A 25276-nucleotide genomic window follows, 5' to 3' on the forward strand; every position below is an offset into this window, starting at 1 on the left:
CATGGCATCCCCTGTACCTTCAAAAAAAGAATCCAACCCTACAATCCTTCCCACTGACTTGGATCAGTTAACACAGGAATGCTGTCTGAGCCAGAGCCTCCCCAAAAACATCCTGGACATCTTCTCCCTCCTGGCTCCCTAACTGTGGAATGAACTCCCCATGGTAGTCAGAATTTCAGAGTCGCTCCCATGATCTATTAACTGTTTTTTTGTTTTTTTTGTTTTTTTACCACAAATGTTAAGTATGTTATTTAGACAGATGCTAGGCTCATTGTTTACTTGGTACTCTTATTTCATTGAGGCACTTCTGCACATTGTTCTCGCAGTCTGCACTCTATGTGACTATTTACCTTGTTTATTGACTAGAGTTTATGCTTTCTCTGCTTATTCCCTTCTCACATTCCAAATCACCCGAGAAGAGCGTCTGCTAAATGGCTTAATTGTAAATTGCAAGACAATGAAGGAAGATACATAAATAAGTAAACATTTGATCAATTGTAACACCACTTATGTTGTGTATCGCCTCAACTGCTCGTGTGGATGTTTTTACATAGGGAGTACCAAGAGATGTTTGAATGAAGTGTGCTTCCCTAGTCTTTAGACCAGTGGTTCCCAAACCTACTTCTTAAACTTTATTTCCATAATTATTTATGGAAATATATTATATTTTCTCATTTTATTCATGAAATACATTTGGAAAACGTTGGATTGTTTTTAATTGATAAAGTTGTGATTTATTTTGTTTAAACTTTTTTTAAATCTTTTGGAATAATACATACTGCATATTTGTTTAAATGTAGGAAACGGAAAAAAAAGAGACATTTACTCGCGACCCATAGAAATTGATCCGCGACCCGAAGATGGGTCCCGACTCATTGTTTGGGAAACAATGCTTAAGTTTAGGCCACTGCTGCTCCAATCTGTTTTTGTGTGAAATGTGAGTTGAATGTTGAATGTAATGATTTAAGGACTCCAGCCACACAGAAATGGTTTACAGTACACAAAGGACGTTTTTTTATATTTCCTATATTTCATTGAAAGAATCCTGTTATCTTACTGATTACTTTCAGTAAGATTCTTAATCATGGTAGGTAGGTGACTATATCCACATATAAAACAGAGCCTCTTTCATTTAAGAGCTGATCCCTAGTATAAATACACTATATCACTCTTACAAATCCTTCATCAGTAGAGTTGAATCTACCAGTCAATCAGTGACAGTTCCTTGTCCTATTTCTAAGCCTACTATTAGTTGTACAGTCTGCGTAACTAGTCATTTAAATATTGAAGTCTTTCTCTTCTGCAGCATTTGCAGTACCCGTAGAGTGGCATTGAACACAGAGTCATATTTGAAGACCATCTTATAGAAGGTGTCCAGTGGCAGGCGTCCGGTGGGGTCTGCATGTTTCAGGGCCGTCATAGGTGTGTACAGTCGATTGGTCTGGTGGCGGAAAGGAGGCTCCTTGGCATTAATCACTTTCAGTGTTTGCTGCAAAGTAAGAGGACAAACACGGCACATTATTTCCATACTGCTCATTATTCATTTTTTGATATTTCAAGGTTGTTCAAACACAAAACGACTGAGAACATGAATGGCTGTTCGTGCCTCTGCCACTTCCTCTGGCGTCTGGCCTATTGAGGTGAAGACCTTCCTAGAGTACGGCAGGTAAATCTCACGGAAGACTCTAGCCGTCTCTTCATCGGTTCCCAACAGGTCCATCTTCTGAGCGTCCTCGTATACCTTCCTTTCAAACTCTGTCACCACAGGGCCAGGCTCTACTAGAGTCATCCTCAAGAGGGAGGTGTCAAACAAAGACATATAGGAGCTCTGTTCAAATACAAACAATATTGCATTGCAATTATTTACAATCATAGGCTTTCTGATGTGTCAGGCCTGAGTTGACTGGCCTCCATTTGTGTGGTGGCTGCATTCGGGTGAAATGATTCATGTTAAAACTTGGAGATGTATTTTATTCACTTGATGTTAAACTTCATTGCCTGTACTGCCAGACTTTCACAGAATCCCTCCACGGCAAATTTGGAAGCAGAGTAGACGTCGTTGAACAGAAGTCCTGTATGAAAATTTGAGACGCATTGTTAGCACCCTCAAAAGTCTCAATGAATTCATCATTACGCTGTAAACACATGAGTGTTAATTTAACTCTGAGAGTGTGCAATTGGGCCCGACTCTCAGAGTTAAATTAACACTGAGGATTTTACTGTGTAGCTTCATTTTGAAGACATTCTACCCTGCCAACCTTGTATGCCCATGACACTGCTCATCACCACAATATGGCCACTCTGCCGTCGCTTCATGTCTGGGAGCACCTCTCTCACCAGTCGTGCCAGGCCAAAAAAGTTGGTGTCAAAGACCTCCTGCATGGCTGCTATAGTTTGGCACTCCAGGGGTCCGATCATGCCAACACCAGCATTGTTCACTAGGAGAAAATGGAAGATACTCTAAATGAGTTGTGGCATCGCATTTTGTATATTCTCTTCTATGTGGTTTAATCCAAAATATAACATGTGACAAAGCGGCAGCCTGACCAAGTACATCCACCCGTCTGTCCGGCAGGCTATTGACACAATCTCTGATGGAGTCTTCACTGCAAGCATCCAACTGTTTGATCTCCAGCGTTCTGTTGAGAGCCTCTCCTGCTGCTCTCTCCAAGGCCTCTCGTTTGCCCAGGTCCCGCATGGTGGCCACCACTGTCCCAATCATACCACACCCAATGTAGATATATTATAATCAGCAGTGGAAAAAGTACTCACATTTTGTACTTAAAAGTAAAAGTATCAATACTGCAATGTCTGTTACAAGTAAAAGTCCGGAATTCAAAATTTACTTGGGTAAAAGTATTGGTATCAAAATGTACTTAAAGTACGAAAAGTAGAAAGTACTCATTATGCTGAAGGTCCTAATATTGCACACGTTTTCAAATATATAAAATGTATAAAAATCTTTTGAAAATAGCAGATCTACTGCTTGCAGATCGGCTATTTTCAAATGGCCGAAATGTATATAGGGCTGAAGTGGTTAATGTATGCTTTGTAATAATAATCAAAATCTACTAAGTAACTAGTAACTAAAGTTTTCAAATAATTGTAGTGGCGTAAAAGCATAATATTTTTCCTCTGAGATGTAGTACTGAAATTTGAAAATACTCCAGTAGCCTAAAGTAAAAAAAACACCTCAAAATTGTACTTAAGTACGTTACTTGAGTAAATATACTTAGTTACTTTACACCACTGATTATTATACCTTGTGTGAACAGTTGAAAGTAGCCGAAAAATACAGAGGTAAAGCAGACCTTGGAACCTTCGCAGCTCATCCCTGGCCAGTCGTACTGCCACAGCCAGGCCGATGCCAGATGAGCACCCTGTCACCAGCACCCTCCGGGTCCCCATGCCAAGCAATTAGGGCTGCACAGGTAGATAACCCAAACCGGTCTGTCAACAACAGGGGGAGGTGAAAGGTTTTCTTGTCCTATACTACCATCTAGTGGATGAAATGGATACATGACTGTTCACCACCAGGCCAGGCAAGTAGGCTATTGTTCGAGTGTAGTAGCTACGGGCTGGATTAATAGGGGCTTTAATTAGTGTGGTTGCCCTAACAGGGCAACCAGACTATAGTACTCTATACACTTTATTCCACTTCAAGATAAACTTTATTTCAAACCGCATCTCCTCCCACAGTTTTTATCCCCTAATGTTGTGCCATATATCAAAATGACCGTCTAAATCGGGAATCGTGTGCTTGTATTTTGCTAAGAGATTGGTTGAATATTTTAATTGATATTAATTTATTAGTGCATTAAATTGCCCCATCCACCTTAATGTAAAAGTGAAAAAACTCAAATTCAAGTATTTTTTTCTCAGAAACCTTAAGAGCTAGAGTTATCAGATTTGGAGGGAAAATTCATAATTAAGTCCGAAATTACTTACAAAAATATCACACCATTCGGCCTCATGGTGGCGCTATAACAGCCCCCTTTACGTTTTGGCCCGTAACTCTTGAACCGTAGGTCCTAAAATCAAAATTTCTTTTCACCTGGATTCCTTGGGTCACGACGCATCTCCCCATATAGGCCACGCCCATTTGCGTCAGGATAGATTTTTTGATATTGATTTATTAGTGCATTAAATTTCCCCATCCACTTTAATGGGAATTGCAAAAACTCCCATTCAAGTATTTTTTTCTCGGAAACCGTAAAGGCTACAGTTAAAAAACTTGGAGGGGAGGTTAATAGTTTTTTGGAAAATTATTTAAAAAATAATCACACCAGTCGGCCACATGGTGGCGCTATAACAGCCCCCTTTACCTTTTGGCCTATAACTCTTGAACCGTAGGTCGTAAAATCAAAATGTCTTTTTCCCTGGATTCCTTGGCTCACGACGCATCTTCCCATATAGGCCACGCCCATTTGCGTCAGGATAGATTTTCCGCCATTTTGAATTTTCTTCAAAACACACTTTTTGCTCCTTTTCCTTCAATTTTTTTCCAAATCTCACACAAATCGGTACACGTGATCTATGGACCCATGCGATAAACCTATCCAAGCGGAATTTTGGTCCGTACCTTTCGTCCGTAAATGGCTTCCAAAGTTAGCGGGAGGGGCCGTTTGACAAAAAATGCCAAAAATCACGAACGAAACGTCCGGTCAATCCCAAATTTGAATCACATGTCAAGGGTGGTATACTACACCAATCCCCAAAAGGATTTCCACTTTGATCCATAGGGGGCGCCACGAATGCTCCAAATGTAACCGTTTGATGCAATAACATGATTTTTGGGGGATCAATCCTCTCAAAATGAAACGCAGGCGATCTCAGGAGTGACGTGAAAATGTAATTGGCGCAGTCTCCGACGGTATTCCTCCCGGCGTATTGCTCGAGTCCCGACCGGCGTCGGCGCAACCACACTTTGCAATTGCAAATTGCGACGCGTCTAGTCCTATTTGTGTCCTAGGAATGCTTGGCTGCGTTTAGCAGGATTGAACCAAATAACACTCTGTCTTATTATGATCTGTATGATTGTGCCTATTGTTTATTTTATCACGATTTAATAATAGGCAAAACTAGAAAAGGCTATTATTGCCTATATGAAATATGTTTCTTAGAAATATATTTTTAGAAGATTTTAACATCATCGAATGTGGATGACATATGTAAAAAGAACCTTTAATTCAATTATTGCACAATTTATAGCCTAATTTGAGAAAAAGCAGGTCTACCATAATTTGTTTTCGGTTTAGTGACTGAATTTCAGATGACAACTTCATAATAGATCTCGTTTTGCGAATATAGCCTCCTAGCCTACCCCTGATTTGTAAAACGTAGGCTACTGATAATTGCATTTATATATGTCAAAGTCCCGAGTCTGGCCGAGGCTGAATAAAGTGAAGTTAAACAGTTGGCCTATGAAGCGCGCTGCGTAGTGATGCAATCTACCAACCTGTAGTCTGCAAACGGTGCGTCCGCGTCTCTTTGCCGAGCGACGTGCGTCTCGTAATCTAGTCGAGGCATTAGGCATTAGGCAAGTCACCGTCGCACCACAACATGGTGCTACTGCTATAAACGGCGAATGGGTCACATTGTCAGTGGTGGAAAGCAATGTAGGCTACTCAAGTAGCTACTGTACTTAGGTACACTTTTTACAGTTTTTACTGGGGTATTTCCAATTTTCTATACTTTTACTTCTACTCCACACTACATCAGAGTCAGAGACAAATATTGTACCTTTACTCCAGCACAGTCATTTGAAAACTTTAGTTACTTTGTAGATTTTGATTATTATTACAAAACATTACATACATTAACCACTTCAGCCGCCCTATTTAAACTTGTACATATGCTATTTTCAAGATTTTTAAATACATTTTAGACATGACTTGAAGTTGTGAAACAGGACATTCTGCATACTTTTACTTGTACTTTAAAGTCTTTAAGTATTTTGATACCAATAGGCCCACCACTGCACATTGTCACTTGTCAGTGCAGGACATGGGAGTTGTAGTTCTTTACATAATCGTATGCAGAGCCGGCCCAGCCAATAGGCACAGTAGGCAATTGCCTAGGGCGCCATTGGGCTGGGGGGGCACCCACCAAGTTTATGAGTGGTGCCGAAGGCAACCACTCCTATACATGACTTTGTCCGTGTGTCCGTATGTATGTATGTATGTATGTATGTATGTATGTATGTATGTATGTCTGTCCACTAACATTGATGACAACATCAATACGGGGGTCAATACGGGGCTCATCAAAGGCACCACTCACTTCACACAGGGTGTGATTTTTAGCGGCGCTAGCCGGTATAGAGCGGATCCTGCTCTATACCTGACTTTGTCCGTGTCCGTCAACGTTCTGATTGGTCAGGTCCGTCAACGTTCTGATTGGTCAGGTGCGTCAACAAAGTGATTGGTCAAGCTTCACATGACACGTGGCTATAAACACATTATAAACGCATATCGATGACAAAATGTATCAAAGGCGTGTGAAAAACTAAAAGTTAGGTGCGCCCCCGCCCCAACAATGCACCCCTCCTCTTTCATGAGTTTTTTTGTTTTGCTCAGTCATGCGTATCTGACCGCTACGCTTTCAGTTTCAACAGTGTGGCAGTCCTGGAGTTAAATTAACACTGAGGATTTTTACTGTGTTCTACCTTCTCGGTTTTTCACTCTGATTGATTGATTGATTGAATACTTTATTAGCAGTTTGCAAAAAAAGCACAGGAAAGTACAGTTCTCTGTGGCAACACGGAGGATGTACAGTATAGATAGGTTTCTTGTTTACAAACATTACTGGGTGTGTGGTATTCAGGGTGCAAAACCAACCACCTTTGAAAGAAACACGCACAGCTGAGATTAATTAACTGATTACAGTGAGCTGCAGTGTGTGATGGTAATCACGTTATGTCAAGTGTCTCAAAGAATCTTTATTGCTAGAAGGATGCATTCCAAATAATGTAAAGAATGCTGCGTCCAACCCTAGCTGTGTAGAAACCTGTTTATTAATTGCAATGGTACATACTGTACACTTAACATGCGTGCACAATTCACATGCAACAGCCACGTGCCATGTGTATGCCAACAATGTGCAGCACAGTACTTTCAGAGGTCTTATAACTCCAGTTTGTTGCCTCCCGTTCTCTCTCTCTCTCTCTCTCTCTGTGTGTGCAAGATAATAAAACACCTTGCTATCTACTTAGATAACGCCCAATGCAAATTCATTCATATTAATATACAGTATAATTGATTTGCTTGTTTTTTCTAGTCTCTTGACAACCATGCATTCAAGGTTAAAATGTAAATTATATAGCAGGTTATTTAGACAGATGCCAGGTTCATTTGTTGACCTGGCATCCTAATAGTGTGTATAGTTTCAATGTACATTATTTATTTATTGATATTATCATAATGTTTAGACTGATGATAGGTTATTGGTTTACCTATCCTAGTTTACTGAGGCACTACACCATCTCTATGCATTTTATGTATTACCTTGTGCTTACCTTGCCTACTGTAAATCACTCTGGATTATACATTTAATGTACCCTGAGGTACATATCTTTTTGTTATATGGTAGGGAGGCTTTAACAGTGTAAGATAAGCTTTTTGGAATTATTGTTAGTGCATATTTTACACAAGATATGCTGTAGTATGTCATGGGGACACAAATGGCACCGAATATGAACATCTCTGTACACGGACAAACGTGTCCGTGGTAAGACTTTTATATGTCCGTGGGCCTTTTTTTTTTTTAAATAAACCCCCCAAAAATAAAAATATTGCCTATATTCTTTCGTCATGATAATGTAAAAACATAATTCTAAATATTCACAATCTAACCTTTGAATTCAAATTTGTTTGAATAATTTTGGTGACTCATAAAGTGTCGGGATGACATGCTCAATAATATGTTGCAGGAGATTTGTGGTATTGCACATGGTACCATACATAATTGCATAAGGTGAGGACAAGACAGCTAGAAATAATGTTTGATAATAGCTACCTTAATTCCCTGAAAATAGCTAAATGTGTGTTCAAGCCTTTGTAGAAGAAAAAAACCTTGGAGAAACCTTTTGTTTTTCTAAGACAATGGATTTAATATGTGGTGTGGTCAGACAATTAAACAACTTTAAGTCAATGGGACCACAGTGAAAAATGGTACAGGAAAAGATCAAAAACAGATCTGTTCAGAAGGATCTATTTGCTACAAAAACATAGGAAGGTAGAACAGAACAAGTAGCTTGCTGAAAAAGTGTTAACAAAATAACAATATATAACTTGAATAACTGTTGTGGAAATTTAACATTTCCTCTGTGAGAGAATGAAGAGTTTATACTAATATATATTTCTAGAAGATTTATTGAATACAAAAGATGACAATAATATGACAATAATTCCTATGTAATATAATAATGAGAAAATAAGAGTAAAAAATAAAAGGGATGGAAGGAAAGGTGGAAAGGGTCCCGTTGTCTCGGAAGGCAACGGGTGTCTGTCACACATCTGGATGTTGGGGCAGCTTACACCTCTGATATTAGGAGCCCTTGCATGAAACTAGTCGTGACACTGCATTCCTTTAAATCCTGTCATGCCCTTTATGATTATCTAATCACTCATCATGTACATACGGTACAGGTACATGATGTTTTTGATTCTCATCTTTCTTTTTCCATTGTTTTGGTTTGGTAAGGTAGAACTGGTAGAACTTGATCTCCTCCTAACCTCAAGTAAAACTGTCCTCTGAAAAGCCAGCAATCACTATAATAACCATATGACACGCACCCACTCACCTCTGCACCTAAATGTCCCTTTGCTCATGTGCGATGGAAGCACTAACTGTACTGACTATTGTCCTGACTGACCCAATTATTGAAATCCCAGATACGGAATAGACTTTCACCATGCCACCTTTAATGCCTGTCTTCAGGTTTTCTTCAGAATAGGTAACCTCTTTAACCCTGGCATCTCCCTTTTGGGCATGTTGTTATAGGCTAAGTAATTAAATAAATAATTTGAACAATTTCTGAAATGTTTCAAAATTACCAGATCTACAAGCTCTCAACATGTCATGATGTAATGTGTTGTGAGCTTGTAGATTGGCTTTTTAAAATATTACTTTCTTTGTGGCTCAGTGGTTAATGCAGAAATACTATCATTATAAAATGTCTAGCACATTGGCATAGACACTATGGCACATTAGGAGTTCATTACGTATTTCTCTTATCACTTATCACTTATTTTGTATGTCTATGGCAAAAAATAAAAAATCGATGAAAATGTCCATCATGATACTGACATGATACTGACATGATACTGACCATGATACTGACACGATACTGACATGATACTGACATGATACTGACCATGATACTGACCATGATACTGACACGATACTGACATGATACTGACCATGATACTGGCATCATCAATGAAAGAATCATGACAGTATCATGGTCAGTATCATTTCAGAGGTCTGTGACAGGCCTTTATATCAAAACCCTCGAATGCCGAAACATTTATTCATGCAATATTATTGATCATTTGTTTTATTAGCCTACATTTATTTGAATAGAATCATTTAAATTCAATCAGGTATGTGAGTTTATTTATATCATTTATATGTCAGTTCAGAGCATAAAAAACATTGAATGTTATTTCACATGACAAACACAAGTAATGTTACAGCATCTGATAGCTTTATTTTTCCTTGTAAATACCGGTCCATATCTATCGGTCAGATGAGAATTAATTACATCAATAAACGGAGGAAGGAAACGTGTAATTATAGAATTTGGGTTTATTCCAGAGAAGAGATCTTACAAGCGTCAGAAAAGCATGGTTCCAGATATATTCTTCTGAAGTTTTAAACAGATATACATAGTTTTATACACATAACGTGGGTTAACGCCTTCCGTGATCACGTAAGCGTCAGCTAGCCTGTGGCCATCTTGCTTTGTTTCCCTGGCACCCAAGTTCATCATGACATCAAAACTGTAAACAATCCGATATTAACCTGCTATCTAATATTGTTGACATACCAGATCGAGCCCATCAGACATAAACAAAGTTGCAGGCACTGCCTGAGGGACCTTGGAAGTTCAACCAAACTGACACACAAGAGGCAGGCTCTAGCAAATATGAACCAGCACATACAAATGAAATATATCTTTATCAGATTGATAAATACATATTTAGATCTATCAACATCTATGGGACAGGATGATAAAATGATCATCATTTTCATCAACAAAACAATAAAACAGTTTTCTCAATCTGCATAAAATGTTTACATTTGTTTATTAATATTTTCTAAATTAAGAATAACATAACTTATAACAGCACACATTTTCATTTCAAACAAAGCATGTTCCATGTTCCAATTTGACAAAGAACCCCTTTAACATCAGTTAGACTGTTGTTTTAAGTTTAAATGTGTACATATGGTAACAAAAATTCTGGAGGCTTGAGAGAGGAGCCTATTTGAGGTCGCACAACTCAACTGAATTAGATACAACACAAAATCCAGGATAGAGAGACTGGGTGAATGTGGTCTGGACTCTGTAGAGGAGAGTCATGGTGCCAGAGACATTGTAGAAGGACAGAGTACCTGCACTGTGATCCAGGTACACTCCTACTCTGGAGGATACAGGGCCTGAGATTTTAGTACCAATGTCTCTGTGTCTGAAAACATAACTGCGACTATCACACAGTAAAGACCAAGACTTATCATTGAATCCAAATCCACATTTATCACGGGTCCCTGTTCTGCTGATATCTTTATAAGAGACTGCTATATAAACCCTGTGTCCACTCCACTCTGCCTCCCAGTAACAGCGTCCAGTCAGACCCTCTCTACCCAGAACCTGACACCTTTCAGTGAATCTCTCTGGGTGATGAGTATATGATTGAGCTTTGTCCATCGCTGTTACTTTTCTGTTCCTTTTAGACAGGGACAGGAGTTTATGTGCTGTGTTGCAATCCAGTGTGATTGGACATGCGTATTGCAAGAACTCAGCTCTGGTTTTGGGGTCTGGTGGTGTCGACAGTAAAACATCTACTCTATTCACTGTCTCTGAGACGTTTGTCCCTTCCTCTTTAAGAATGTCCTCTAGTTTGTTCCTCACCTTTGACACAGCCACAGTCACATTTTCAAAGTAGCTCAGAGGACGGACATTGATGCTGACAGGGTGTGTAGGTTCACTGATCCTTGAGAGGGAGGTGTAACTGTGTAAAAAATGGATGTGATCATCTGTGTGTGAGAGCTGCTCCAGTTCGGCATGTCTCCTCCTCAGCTCAGTAACTTCCTGCTCCACACGCTTCCTCTGTTCTTCAGCACGACTTATTTCCCGTTTCTGCTGGTCTCTGATCAGCTCCCTCAACTCAGATTGTATTCTTTCAATGGAAGAGATCAGCTCAGTAAAGATGGTGTCACTGTTCTTCACTGCTCTATCAGCAGAGTGATTGATGAACTCCACCTCCTGGCGAAGCACCTTCACATCTTTCTCTCTCTCCTGGATTCTCTGCTGGATGTTCTGCTGAATTATATCAAGCTCTTTCTGTCTCTCAGTCCTTTCTGTTGCAGCTGAGATCGTATTGTGACCTTTGTGTTTTTCCATTGCGCACAAATAACAGATACACTGCTGATCAGTGCGGCAAAAAACCTTCCTCACTTCGTTGTGACAAGAGCAGATGCTCTCCTGAAGCTTTGTTGAGGCTTTGACCAACTTGTGTTTCTTAAAAGCAGGAGATTGATAGTGAGGCTGGAGGTGAGTGTCACAGTAAGAGACCAGACACTGAAGACACGTTTTCACAGCTTTCAGTTTTGTCCCAGTGCAGAAATCACAGGCTACATCTACAGGTCCAGCATAGCAGTGATCAGGGGAAACAAGTTGATTTTCTTCAGAACAGGCCTTGGGATGAACGTCTGTCTACACTGTGGACAGCTGAATCTCCCTCTCTGATCGTCCCGATTCCAGTATCCCTCAATACACCTACTGCAGTAGTTGTGTCCACAGGCAACAGTCACTGGATCTCTCAGTAGACCCAGACAGATAGAACAGCAGAATTGTTCCTGGTCCAGTTGAACTCCTTGCTGAGCCATTTTACAGCTTACAATTTGACAATCAGAGTTTAGTTTGGTTTCATTTTGTCAGAGATCACATGACATGGGAGTCATTTGTGTGTTGATAGGAGGAGTATGTTTAAAGAGGTAGTGTGATTATGTGATTAACTGGTACTGTATATGTAATACTGTATATTCACCCCGTTGAAAAAGTAACCCAAATTAAAACACTGAACCGACAAAAGACCCTGAATTGTATATTCCTTGTATATTAATTGTATATTTTGATTATTGATTTATTATTCATGTAGAGTTCATCTTATTTCAGCTCTATTCTTATATGACTGTATTCTGTTCCGAGTAGCTGTGTTATGATGACATTAGTCTCGCGTAGCCAGACCCCACAGAAAATGAAAAACAGCGACCTCTGCTTTTCTGATATTCTGTGGAGTCTGGCAGGAGTATAATGTTAGACTAGAGCGCAGGGAAACACCGGTTTCATGTCTGCCTATAGCGCATCACTTCCGGTTGGTGCGACCATGTTTTCATTCCCACTAACAATATTTCTACACGGAACACTAACACCACTTCTCCCAGAGAACATGGATGGTTTTGGTTATAAGCCCACTTGTTTCTATGATAAAAGAGTAATTTAAAATGAGAATATCTTTCCGTGGTTTTGTCCGCTCCGAGGACGCTATTGTTAAATTAGTTTCGGCTAGTTTCGAGGGGGGGAGGGTGGATCATGGTGGATGGACACGTGAATCCCGCCCACTACATTTGATTGGGTAAAGCGCGGCCCACTTCCTGATCTGAAGGCACGCCCACTTTTAGCCAATGCGCACTGGTTAGGACGAACCGCTCCGACAGATTCCACCGCAGGTCGGAATCTGTTCTTGAGAGATTATGATGACATTGACATGTCTGAATCGAGTGTCCTAGCAGAGCAAATAGCCAACCGTAAACAAGACTGATAAGGGCCACCTGCATATTATGTAGGAATGAGAGAACTGCTCAGCCAAAATGCTGTTCCAGGTCTATTGAGTATTCGTATCCTTGTAAGTTAGATTGTGTTGTTGTGACTGAGTTTAGGACATGTACGCCAACAGGAGATATGATGCATCAGTTTGCTTACACGGCTGAGAGCGAATCACCATGTTTTGCTGGGTCAAGCAGACAAGCATTAGTCCTCAGAAATATAGCAATTTGAATCCCTGTAGAAATCTGTATTTAAGCTTCACCAACTTGCAATGCAGTGTCAGACCTTTTCTTTTATTACATTCTTTTATCCTCCTTTTTTCTCAATGTGAAAACAAAGCAGGAATTTCATGGATGTCCTGAAGGCCATGGTTTGGTCTTATGCTATTAGTTTTTTGAAAAACTCATGTTGCTATATCAGTGCTTCTCAAACATTTTCATGTCAAGGACCCCCAAAATTATATGTATTTGGCCACTGACCCCCATCTCAAAATGTGTTGTTCCAGGGACCCCCAGAAGCAACGATTTGAGTTATGAATGTTTGCTTTAAAAAATATATATATTCAAATATTTGCAAAAAAAAATCAATATTTTTCAAAAATAGCAGATCTACAATCTCATAGTTGCTATGAGTTTGTATATCTGCTATTTTTGAATAGCCAAAGTTCAGGCCACAGTGACCTTGATACCCCACTGCCCCGTCTAATTTCACCATTTTCTCCTCTGCCTCTTTCCTCTTTGTTGTTAGACACCAGTGTCTTTTGTTTATTGTCTGAATTACAGTACACACAGACAGACCCTCTTCTAGAGATGGCTCACCTCCTGTCAAATAAATATTATTTATTTTCAATTGTTTATTGCCTATTGTTTTTGCACCACCACCAAACTCTCAAAAGAGAGAGAGGTTTATGGGTAACGCTTTATATTAACGGGCAAATTCATACATGAATGCATGAATTCACCATTAATTCCTGTAAATTAATGCTGACGTCACTATGACTTAACACAAGTTAGTATATCATTAGTTAAGAGCCACACATGGTGGGTTTTTAGATCATTTTTTTTCAGTGGCTTCTATGCCCAGGATGAGTGCTCATAGGCGGGTAGGAATAGCGAGGAGGGTCGGTCTCTGGTGGTGTTTGTTTCAAAACTTCCATGTGGTGCACATGTCTGTGTTAGGCTGCCAGGGGTTAACCTGACGCTACCAGATCCAAGAAGCTTGCTCCACACAGGGTCAGGTTAGCCAGGGGTCTCCCAAGTTGGACTGGCTCACTGCATTGGACTGTCACCTATGCCCTAATATGATTTATATTTGAGATTACATTTTATTGTTATTCATATATAATAAATAATAATATACGCGGCCATCCCGTCTCGAAACGTGACTTTGTGTTGACGGAGAGGGCATGGTCGAGTGACCATCAGTTTGTATTGAGAGAGAGAGCATGAGGACCCGTATGAGAGTAGACGCTGGAGACCCTGACACGCAAACAGCTTGCGGACGCAGACAGACAGCCACGCATGCGCGCGACTCTCTATTGTATATTAGGATAACATGTCGTAGTAGTAGTGTTTCACTGAATGACTATCTTGTTACCCTGCATGACACATAACACTACAGCCCATAAATACTTAACTATGATTCCTTCAGCAGTAATAATTATGGCCCTATGAACTATTATTACTAACTATTATTTTTCTTTTACCTAATTTATAAAAATGCATAGTTATAAAAACTATGCATAATAACAGGATGTTCAAATTGTGCATGCTTAATTTACACTTGTAAATTGTATTGTATTGTACTGTACATATACATACAGTTATGTACTGTACGATTTATGAATGGAGGGAGTATCAATCAGTGAATCACGCACTTAAGTACAGTAGTTACAGCTGCAAAGCAAAACGAGGAGTGAGGGCACACATCACTATCAGGTGAAAACTGAAACTGACAGACAGGCAGCCAGCTCAATTTATGTATTATTCTAAATGATTATTATTGCAAAATTATTATTATTTGATATCATCATGGTTAATCATGGTCGGCATCATGTCAGTATCATCAATATCTTGTCAGTATCATGGTCAGTATCATGGTCAGTATCATGGTCAGTATCATGTCAGTATCATGGTCAGTATCATGGTCAGTATCATGACAGTATCATGGTCAGTATCATGGTCAGTATCATGGTCAGTATCATGTCAGTATCATGGTCAGTATCATGGTCAGTACCATGTCAGTATCATGACAGTATCATGACAGTATCATGTCAGTATCATGGTCAGTATCATGGTCAGTACCATGTCAGTATCATGACAGTATCATGACAGTATCATGTCATTATCATGGTCAGTATCATGTCAGTATCATGTCAGTATCATGGTCAGTATCATGGTCACTCAGTATCATGGTCAGTATCATGTCAGTATCATGGTATTATGTAAAGCCTTTACATAATACATTGGGAGGGCATGAGAGTGGGGCCAAGGCTTTGAGGGAGTGGTTTCTTTATTTCTTTCTCAGAGTAAATCCTTTAAACACAGCTCCTCTCAGATTCCATTATATCTACACGCTCATGCTAAGCACACGTGAGGACGAAGTTTTTTCAGCCATCAGTCTCAAGCCTTTGGTATATAACATACTGTACCTGTATGGTTGGTTGTGCAACTTGAAAACAAAAGGTGAACGTGCCTTTGCTTTTAGAGCCCCGACACTTTGGTATGCCGCCTGAGGAGATATGGCTCGCTGAAGATCTGCCCTGTTTTAAATCCAATCTGAAAACTCACATTTATAGAGCTGCTTTCAACCCCCAGCACTCTTAATTTGAAAATGTATGTATGTCATTATTTGAAGTTTATTATTATTATTGTGTAGCTTGTAGATCGTCTATTTTCACAATATTTATCTGTGGGAACTGAGCTCACAGAGCTTGTAGATCGTCTATTTTCACAATATTTATCTTTGGAAACTTGTTTAAACTAAATATAATGCCTCTATTTTGCGGGGTCCCCAGTTCAAGTATGATTATTTTGGGGGGTCCCCAGTTCAAATGACAGGGAAGCACCATAGGAAGCACCATAGTAAAGTCTCATCTGTTTATACTGGCCTTTGTTCTCTGTGCATGTTGTTATGTCTCATCGCTTTTATTGTTTTTACTGTTTTTGATTTAGATATTGTTTAAATTCTTAATTGTCTCCGAGACTATGTTTTGCACCCTGTCTGTCTGTCCGTCCGTCCGTGTGTGTGTGTGTGTGTGTGTGTGTGTGTCCGTCCGTCTGTGAACAGCTCCGGCACTGTTGCCTTGATCGCAGCGAAACTGTGCACACACACTCCCTTGATGCCAATTCAGAACCTCTGCCCCAAATGTTTCACATGGGCCTGTTATAGCGCCACAGACTTATGTAAAACACATTTCTGGATATTACTCCTTCAGATTTTATCCAAATTTCACGTAAATTGGTACACATGATCTCTATAGTCATGTGATCAAGACAGATCTAGATTTTTCATATTCCATCCTGATTGGCTAAGATTGACATCTAAAGTTTGCAGGAGTGGCCCATTTTGAACAAAATGCCGCAAATTATGAACGCAGCGTCCTATTGCGGGGAAACTATGCACGCACATTCGCACTATGTTGAGGAACAAATGCCACCCTTTAAACATTGCCCTATTATAGCGCCACCAGGAGGCCGATTTTTGCAAAACAATGTTTTATATATTACTCCTAATAATGTTGTTCAAAAATCACGCAAATCGGTACATATTATCTCTTTAGTCAAGTGATCAAGACGGATCCGTCCGATTTTTCACATTCCAGCCTGATTGGCGAATTCCGAACATTGCTGGCCCACACTAACCTACCTGACCTGGCGGAGACCTGTGCTCCGAGGAGCACTTTTTCTAAATTAGTTTCATATAGTCTTAGAAGTGCTGCTGTAATCATCCACAACACTTATAGAGCATCGTTTCAAGTTGAGCAAAATCAAACTGCAAAGTGATCTCAGAATTACATACAGCGAGTAAAAGTAACATGATCAATATTTACAAGCAGCATTGGGCAAGTTACTCTGGAAGCGTAATATGATACTTACTTATTACTCTTTAAAGAATATTACATGGTATCAAAAGTAGATAGGGATGTTACTGTAGCCTACTTACCCCCCGCCTCGTGAAAAAGTGATGTGCAATACAATCTGTTTAGTCTGTTCATTTTAGAACTGAGAAAAATAATTAACCTTACAGCAACCTCTCAAACCGGATGGGATACAGTATATGTATATATCAATTTAACAAAAAGAATGCAATGTTACTTGGATTAGAAATTGTAATATAATTAGGTTTTGGCAGTTGTAATCCCTTCACTACTTACTGGGGAAAGTGGTAATATTACAGTAATAGGCTACTTCACTGCCCAACAACAACGTGTTTTAATGTTGTCAAAATGTTTACATGTTAATTGCTGTTTCATAACTCATTTATAGGATATTTGCGACCAAACAGACATGTATGGAAGGGGCAGCTTTATTTTGTTTGTTTTTGACCCTGATGCCCCCTCCATTATACCAGAGGGTGTGGCTGAGATTACGATCTCAATGATGAATAGAAGTCCTTACACCAAGGGGGCAGTCTGACTGGTTAAAGCAGCTATTAAATGACAAAGTGAAAACAGCTCAGGAATTCTCTGATGATTCTTTTGTTTATGGGAGACTATGGATGTCAGTAGAGAGGCTGGCTCGTTCCGGACAAACTCTGGTACAGCACAGTCAGTACAATGTGGTGGAATCTAATACGTGGGAAATTGGCATTTTCTCATGTTCTGCGTGACACCATACAATAAGCATGGTGTTTTGTTCATGCATGAAACCTCTAACATTACAGGTACACACAGTAAAAACAAAGTATAGTCATAAACCTACGCATGGAAGTAGCTTTGGTGTTAAGTTCAATTTTAAGCAAACGCCTATATTGCATTCTGGCAGGCAGAGTTTCGGATTAATCTTGTTTTCTTTTTAACACTTGTGGTTCTAGGGGTCCCCTGTATACCTCTTATATACCTCTCGGTTTTTCAGGCACGGTTCTCAAGTGGTTCAGGTCCTACCTTACCGGTCGTGAGTCTCTAGTGTCATTGGCTGATACAGAAAAGATGACTTGTGGAGTCCCTCAAGGTTCAATTTTGGGTCCTATTCTTTTCTTTCTTCAGAAGGGTTAGAATCAGAACACATAATATAGATTTTCACAGTTACGCTGACCCCAGATGACTTAAATTCCATCAACATCCTAGTAAACGGCATCTCTTACATAAATACCTGGATGGCAGAAAACTTCCTTCAATTAGACAAAGAAAAAACTGAAATATTAGTTATTGGGAATAAGAATCTTAGAGAGAAATTGCCAGCTCAACTTGAACCAGTGACACCCAACATCAAGGAGCAGGTCAGAAACCTAGCTAAATATGGAGGCCCATATTAGAAATCTTACTAAATTATCATTATATCACCTGAGAAACATCACCAAAGTTTGATCATTTCTTTCTCAGGCTGATACAGAAAAATGTATGCACTGCTTTATTACTAGTAGGCTTGACAATTGTAATGCTCTCCTGTCTGGTCTCCCAAAAAAAAGCAGTCGCCTGCAGCTTGTTCAGAACGCAGCTGCACGTGTGCTGATAAAGACCAGACGGAGAGCACACATTACACCTATTCTAAAGTCCCTGCATGATTTAAAAAACAATAAAAGGATCTTAGAATCGATTCTAAAACTAACAGGCAGCCAGCCTGTTAATTTTAGAATAGATTTTAAGATCCTTTTATTGGTTTTTAAATCATTACATGGAGGTGCTCCGGCCTACGTGTCCACAATGATTTCCTGGTATGTTCCCAGCAGTAATCTTGTTTTCTTTTTAACGCTTGTGGTCCTCTGGCACTGGTCTCCTAAATGTTCCAGAGGCTAGCACAAAAAGGCATGGGAAGCGGCCTTTAGCCACTATGGTCCTAACCTCTGTAACAGCCTGCCGGAGGCTCTGCGGGTCACTGAATCAGTTGACATTTTTAAAATAAATCGTAAGACACACCTTTTTAGTATTGCTTTTACCTAGGTTTCTGCGTTACTCTAGTCTTCTCTATATATTTGTTTTGTGTTTTTCTTTTTCTTTTCTTTTCTAAATGTTTTTTATTTGTTGTTATCCTCCGGGTTTTTTATTCTTTATTTTTAAACCTATTCTGTGAAGCAAATTGAACTGCACTTGATGTATGAAATGTGCTATATAAATAAACTTTGATTGATTGATTGATTGATTGATTGATAAAAAAGCCCCTAGCAAGAAACCTTTGCTATTTTGAATCAAATTAACAGGCTTTTTTTCCCAATAATAATTTGTATTGATTTTTTACATTTTATGACAAAGATAAAACAAAACAAACAAATAGCTCAGCTCAGACACGTTGCAAAACAAAGAACACAGATACAAATATAGTCTAAGAGGGAATAACAGAACAAAGGCACTTAAGGTTTAAGCATTGTAGATTCATGTGAGCTAGACAATAATGTCTCCCAGCATTGCAAGCTCTGGTGGGGTTGAACAGCTGTAACATTCAAAGTGGTGCTGCAGTGATGGGTCTCTGACAATATTCCAAATGATTAACATATATCCCATTAGGCTAATGATCTTTCCATGAGATAGTCCAATACTGGGAATCTCTCACTCTCTCACTGGATTGAATAAGCTCCCCATTGATCTTTAAGATGTATACAGATATAAGAATCGTCTGAGAGAAAATGAACTTAAAGGGGAAATCCACCCATTTTCAATATTTAACTATGTCATTAATATAGCATAAAGGAGTTGTGTGGAAATAAGAAAAAAGTTCCCCCCTTTCTGTGTTGCCTTGAACTGGAGGATTGATTGTGGGTTTAACATTGCAAATTACAACGTGATGACTCATCATGTTGTAATTTGCAATGTTAAACCCACAATCAATCCTCCAGTTCAAGGCAACACAGAAAGGGGGGAACTTTTTTCTTATTTCCACACAACTCCTTTATGCTATATTAATGACATAGTTAAATATTGAAAATGGGTGGATTTCCCCTTTAAGTGCAAGATTACCTGCACGTTCACGGCAGATACATAATGTACAATGTAATTTGTCCATACCATTTGTGCAATACAATGTTTTGACACATGTAGTCAGTCCTGTTTCTCTGCATGCAAAGATTTTCTTTATGTAATCGATCAAGCTGTTTGCACGCATACAGTAGCCTACACAGTAAAATCCTTAGGGTGTACAAATGGTTCCATTTGTAACCAAAGTTTATTTTTGACATTCAGAGAGTTAAATTAACACATTTTGCAGTGTACAAGAGAAACTAATTGCTGTTTGATGTTTAAGTTGATATGCTGTGGCCCACTGATAGGCTATTGTCTGCTTTGACACGTGCGTTGTTGAGAGTGTAGGGAGTGGCCTGTGTCTGTTTCATAACTTGTGGTAATAAATAGTGAGAGACCAGACCCTCTCTGAACAGACCTACAGCACAACAGAATTGGTCACAATGTAAGTACACTTGCATGGTTGTCTTGGTAGAAAAGAATTCTGTGAAAGCGGCATGATAATGTATTGTCGAGGTTAAAACGCTCTCTCTCTCTCTCTCTCTCTGTGTGTGTGTGTGTGTGTGTGTGTGTGTGTGTGTGTGTGTGTGTGTGTGTGTGTGTGTGTGTGTGTGTGTGTGTGTGTGTGTGTGTGTGTGTGTGTGTGTGTGTGTGTGTGTGTGTGTGTGTGTGTGTGTGTGTGTCAGGATATTCACAGGACTAGTGGGTTTGCTGCTGGTGCTGACAGCTGAAGCCAGAGTGGGGTAAGAAAACTGTTGTTAATCGATTACACGACAACTGTTGCAAATACTATCCTTGCTTTGCTTGTATAATGAGTGAAAGAATGTGTGATTCTAAGAATGGAAGCAGACATTATTATTATTATTACACTAACACTAGTTTGAAACACATAGCAACAACTGTATGCATTACTACAGTTACATGTGTTCCTGAATCCTGGCATCATAGTGCCTTTCTTATATTGTGCACAACTATATGTATTAAACATTTACTGTTTTTTGCATTCAAGGGGTCTCCTAATATTTCATTGTTGTTGGTTTTAGTCTTCCTATAGTAGAGAGCTCGTCAATTCACTGTTCTTTTGTGGTTACACTCAAAACCGTTCAATAGTGACAAGATATTGATCAAATCAGATTCAGATCAGATTTGAAATCAGATTTCAAATCACATTTATTTTCATTTTGAAAAATGAGCTGTGGCTGGTGTGAGCTTACTTGACTATTAGATATCACTTCATAGGTATTAACGTGAATCAATACACCTCTGTGTTACTTGCATATTTAACCCCTAAAATGTTTCTTCTTTAAATTAACAGGGACTCTTCTGAGTCACCTCAGTGCACTGAGACAAAGGAATGTCTTCTTTATGATCTGGTCTGTAAGAACGAAAGATACGAGGTGAGTGTGAATGACTTTTGAGTCGAGACATTTGAGTTGAAACCCTCAGAAAGCTCACCCGGTGTTTGTTTGTGTGTCACTTTGTTTGTTTGTGTGTGATTCTGTCTGAACAGGTGCGACACTACAGTGCTGTGAAATGGGTTTCATCAGAGGAAGGAGGCTACATGATGGAAGCGCCAATATACAAAACCTTCATGAGATTATTTGGATACATCGGTGGCGAGAATGAGCGAAGTGCGTACAGTTTGTGTACCGTAAGAGAGAGTGTGTGTGTGTGTGTGTGTGTGTGTGTGTGTGTGTGTGTGTGTGTGTGTGTGTGTGTGTGTGTGTGTGTGTGTGTGTGTGTGTGTGTGTGTGTGTGTGTGTGTGTGTGTGTGTGTGTGTGCGTGCCTGCATCACATGTGCATTCCATTCAGAAGACAGTTGGATTCACTCGTGTCATCTCGTGCTGACATGTAACCTACAGGTGCCAAGATTGACATGACATCTCCCGTGATCATCAAAGAGAAGACCAAGAGCAGCTTTCCCTGGAACACCAATCTCTACACCATGAGCTTCTTGCTGCCATCACAACACCAGAACAACCCCCCCAGACCTACTGATGACAAGGTATAGACTCTCAGAGAGAGAGTTTAAATGTCAAAGTGATTACTGACCAATGGAATCCTAGCGTCCCTATTCTGGAAATGTCATAATATCCCAAAAAGTTGGTGAAAATAGCCAATCTATAAGCTCACAACGCGTCGAGCGAAGAGATCTGGTGTAGAGGGACAAAAAGGAGGGGACCAAGTATAGACCCCTGGGGGACACCGGTCAACGCAGTAGGGTTTTAAGTGGTTAATAAGATTTATTTATTCTGGCCTGGAGGATGAAAACAGAACTCCCTTGCAGTGTTGTTTTTTTTTTACTTATTAACTAAAAGTATCAATACTGCAATGTAGAAATACTTTGTTACAAGTAAAAGTCCGGAATTCAAAATTTACTTTAGTAAAGTAGCCTACAAAAGTATTGGAATCAAAATATGCTTAAAGTACAAAAGTAAAAGTACTCATTATGCAGAATGTCCCATTTCACAAGTTTTCAATATAAAATGTATGAAAATGTTTAGAAAATAGCCGATCTACAAGCTCACAATGCGTCGCAATGCAACGCATTGTGAACTTGTAGATCGGCCATTTTCAAATGGCTGAAATGTATATAGGGCTGAAGTGGGTAATGTTTTGTAATAACAATCAAAATCTGTGCAAGTAACTAGCAACTAAAGTTTACAAATAAGTGTAGTCGAATAAAAGTACAATATTTGCCTCTGAGGTGTAGTGGAGTACAAGTGCTGACAATTGGAAATACTCCAGTAAAGTGAAAGTACCTCAAAATTGTACTTAAGTACAGTACTTGAGTAAATGTACGTGGTTACTTTACACCACTGCTTCCCTTGTAGGTGTACTTCACGGACATGCCAGATATGAAGGTGTATGTCAGGAGCTATGGAGGATGGATGGGCTCATGGTGGACCTGGCTCCAGGTCTACTATCTTGGGAAAGATCTCAGGGCAGCCGGGGCACAATTCAACCAGGACTTCACCTATGCTGCGGGATATGACAGGTTTGAAAGCCACAACAACTATAGTTTTCTCAGCTCCACAAACACACACCATTGAACACCCTTTATAGTGTGTTGGCAAATAAAATATTGAACCAATGAAAAGCATTAAAAAGCATTTCTGACAAAACCAGCGAACCCCATTGGAACCTCAAACTTTCTGCTAAACCCGAGTTAGCTGGTTTTGCTGACTCCAGGCTCCACCCCCTTTTGACCTCCAACCTCATTGTGAGCTTGGAGGTCCATTCAGCAATGATGAACAAAACCTCTTAAAGGAGAATTTTGGACTAAAGTTTCCTTACCTTTTCTATGATGTTATGATATCTTAGGATGAATGGTACAGTAGAAAGATTTCATAACTCCATCCCTGGTCCGCCACAGCTTAAAACGTGCGCGGATAGGCCTTAGGTTAGATCACATATTTTAATATTTTTTTTTGGTGAGATCTGACATTCATAGTGACAGAACACTGTCCAAAAAAAAAAAAAAAAAACAGAAGTCTCGCTAGACGAGATTGAAATCTCGAGATTTCAATCTCGTCTAGCGAGACTTAAGTTTTTTTTTTTCTTTTTTTTTTTGGTTGCATAGTGTTCTGTCATTATGAACGTCAGATCTCTCACAAAAAAAAAAAAAAAAGCTATTAAAATATGTGATCTAACCTAAGGCCTATCCGCGCACGTTTTAAGCTGTGGCGGACCAGGGATGGAGTTTTTCTACTGTACCATTCATCCTAAGATATAACATCATAGAAAAGGTAAGAAAACTTTAGTCCAAAATTCTCCTTTAACTCCACTTTTTTTCATTTCCTGAAAAATGAACATTTTGGAGTTAGCTGGTTTCTGCCGGATAGCAGAGATATACAAGCTCATAGCGCGGCACTTGGTGCCACACTATGAGCTTGTTTTATCTGCTATTTTTGAATAGCCAAAGAAATCTTAAAATGACACAGATGCGTTCCCGGTCTTAATGGATTAAGACACTGAATTATTCACACTATATGTGTGTGTGTTGTATGTGTCTCTTCATTATAGTCCCATGAAGATGATGGACAGGCACAACGAGGTGTGGTTCGTGGTTGAGGGTGAACCTGTGTGCTGAAGTCTCCCCCCATTGTACATCACTGTGAACAGAGACCCCCACAAGAAGACCCCTCTGAGCTGGAAGGAATCGAACGTTTCAGTTTAATTGACTATGACCTATTAAGTGAGTCAAGGCACATCGATGTAGCTATATAGGTGATTAGAATGAAAAGGAAACCCCCATATAATCAATATGTTATTGAATGTCTTTAATGTTGAAATTGTATGGAAATACAGTATGTTAAGCCCTATTTTATATCTCGTAGTAGTCATGATTTGGTTTCAACATAACAGTTAGACATACAGTACAATACAGTCAATAATACTACTACCTCATAGTAGGTGTTGAATGGCAAAAATATTTTCTATATTTTTCTACATATGTAGTTTGCAAAATGGTGGGTTGCATCTGCAATTATCAGTGTCATACAAGATTAAATATTGTCATTCAATGCTACATTTTATATATGATTAAAGATATTTGTATTGATTAATTGTTTATTAATTTCTGATGGTCACACTGAAGACATGATCCACTTCAGAGATGGTACAAGAAGATGTCCTTATTTATTTAATTTCCTCATAACCTTACTTAGCCTACTTCTATACTTCTAATCTAATGTTTGGACAGAAGCTGAATAACAGGTGTAGTGAGTGGTAGCCCAGTTGTTCTCAAAGTAAAATAATAATAGCTGATCTACCAGCTCACAACCCGTCACGAGGCATTGTGATCTTGTGGATTGGCTTTTTTTTTTAAATAGCCAAAGTATAAGTGGTTAAACCGATTTTGATGCTACATTAACTAATTTTGCTGGGGACCTCCCGGAGCCCCCTGGACCTCACTTTGAGGACCACTGTTGTAGCCTATTGATGCAGGACAAGAACATATAATAGTCCACCACCAGATGGCACTGCCATCAAACCCAGGTTGACATCAACTCAGGTCTCCCACTGGAAACAAGGAAGAGGAGCGTATAGCCTTTATGCAAGTAATGTAGAGAAATGCTTCTCAAACTTATACATTTCATGGTCTCCC

General features: G+C 39.4%; 2 protein-coding genes and 1 pseudogene across 5 annotated transcripts in view; 1 reads left to right on the plus strand and 2 right to left on the minus strand.

The window, feature by feature from the left end:
• The window catches only part of soul5 (heme-binding protein soul5), a 177205-nt gene extending 152519 nt beyond the window's left edge, over positions 1 to 24686 (plus strand). For 2 of the 3 annotated variants that reach the window (XM_084072545.1, XM_084072543.1), the window contains 6 exons: positions 20852 to 20908; positions 21481 to 21562; positions 21676 to 21796; positions 22029 to 22171; positions 23001 to 23164; positions 24193 to 24686. In XM_084072545.1, coding sequence (XP_083928671.1) covers positions 20852 to 20908; positions 21481 to 21562; positions 21676 to 21796; positions 22029 to 22171; positions 23001 to 23164; positions 24193 to 24259 — 634 coding nt within the window. In that variant the 3' untranslated portion in view covers positions 24260 to 24686. Of the gene's footprint in view, positions 1 to 20563; positions 20611 to 20851; positions 20909 to 21480; positions 21563 to 21675; positions 21797 to 22028; positions 22172 to 23000; positions 23165 to 24192 lie in introns of those variants that run through there. The other variant, XM_084072544.1, reaches the window with a different exon arrangement.
• LOC311055285 (retinol dehydrogenase 8) lies at positions 1060 to 3408 on the minus strand (the record flags this gene model as incomplete). Its single annotated transcript, XM_084071416.1, has 6 exons — positions 1060 to 1489; positions 1607 to 1790; positions 1979 to 2072; positions 2259 to 2438; positions 2548 to 2709; positions 3312 to 3408. 6 exons carry the CDS (start codon positions 3406 to 3408, stop codon positions 1274 to 1276), a joined length of 933 nt encoding a protein of 310 aa, XP_083927542.1. The 3' UTR covers positions 1060 to 1273.
• Positions 10490 to 12114, minus strand: LOC311055724 (tripartite motif-containing protein 16-like; annotated as a pseudogene). The gene has a single exon. The product of its transcript is annotated as a tripartite motif-containing protein 16-like (transcript).
• Positions 24687 to 25276: the final 590 nt, after the last annotated feature.

Source organism: Gymnoscopelus microlampas, assembly GCF_963454915.1.
Source record: "Gymnoscopelus microlampas genome assembly, chromosome: 11".
In the NCBI taxonomy this organism is placed as follows: domain Eukaryota; kingdom Metazoa; phylum Chordata; class Actinopteri; order Myctophiformes; family Myctophidae; genus Gymnoscopelus; species Gymnoscopelus microlampas.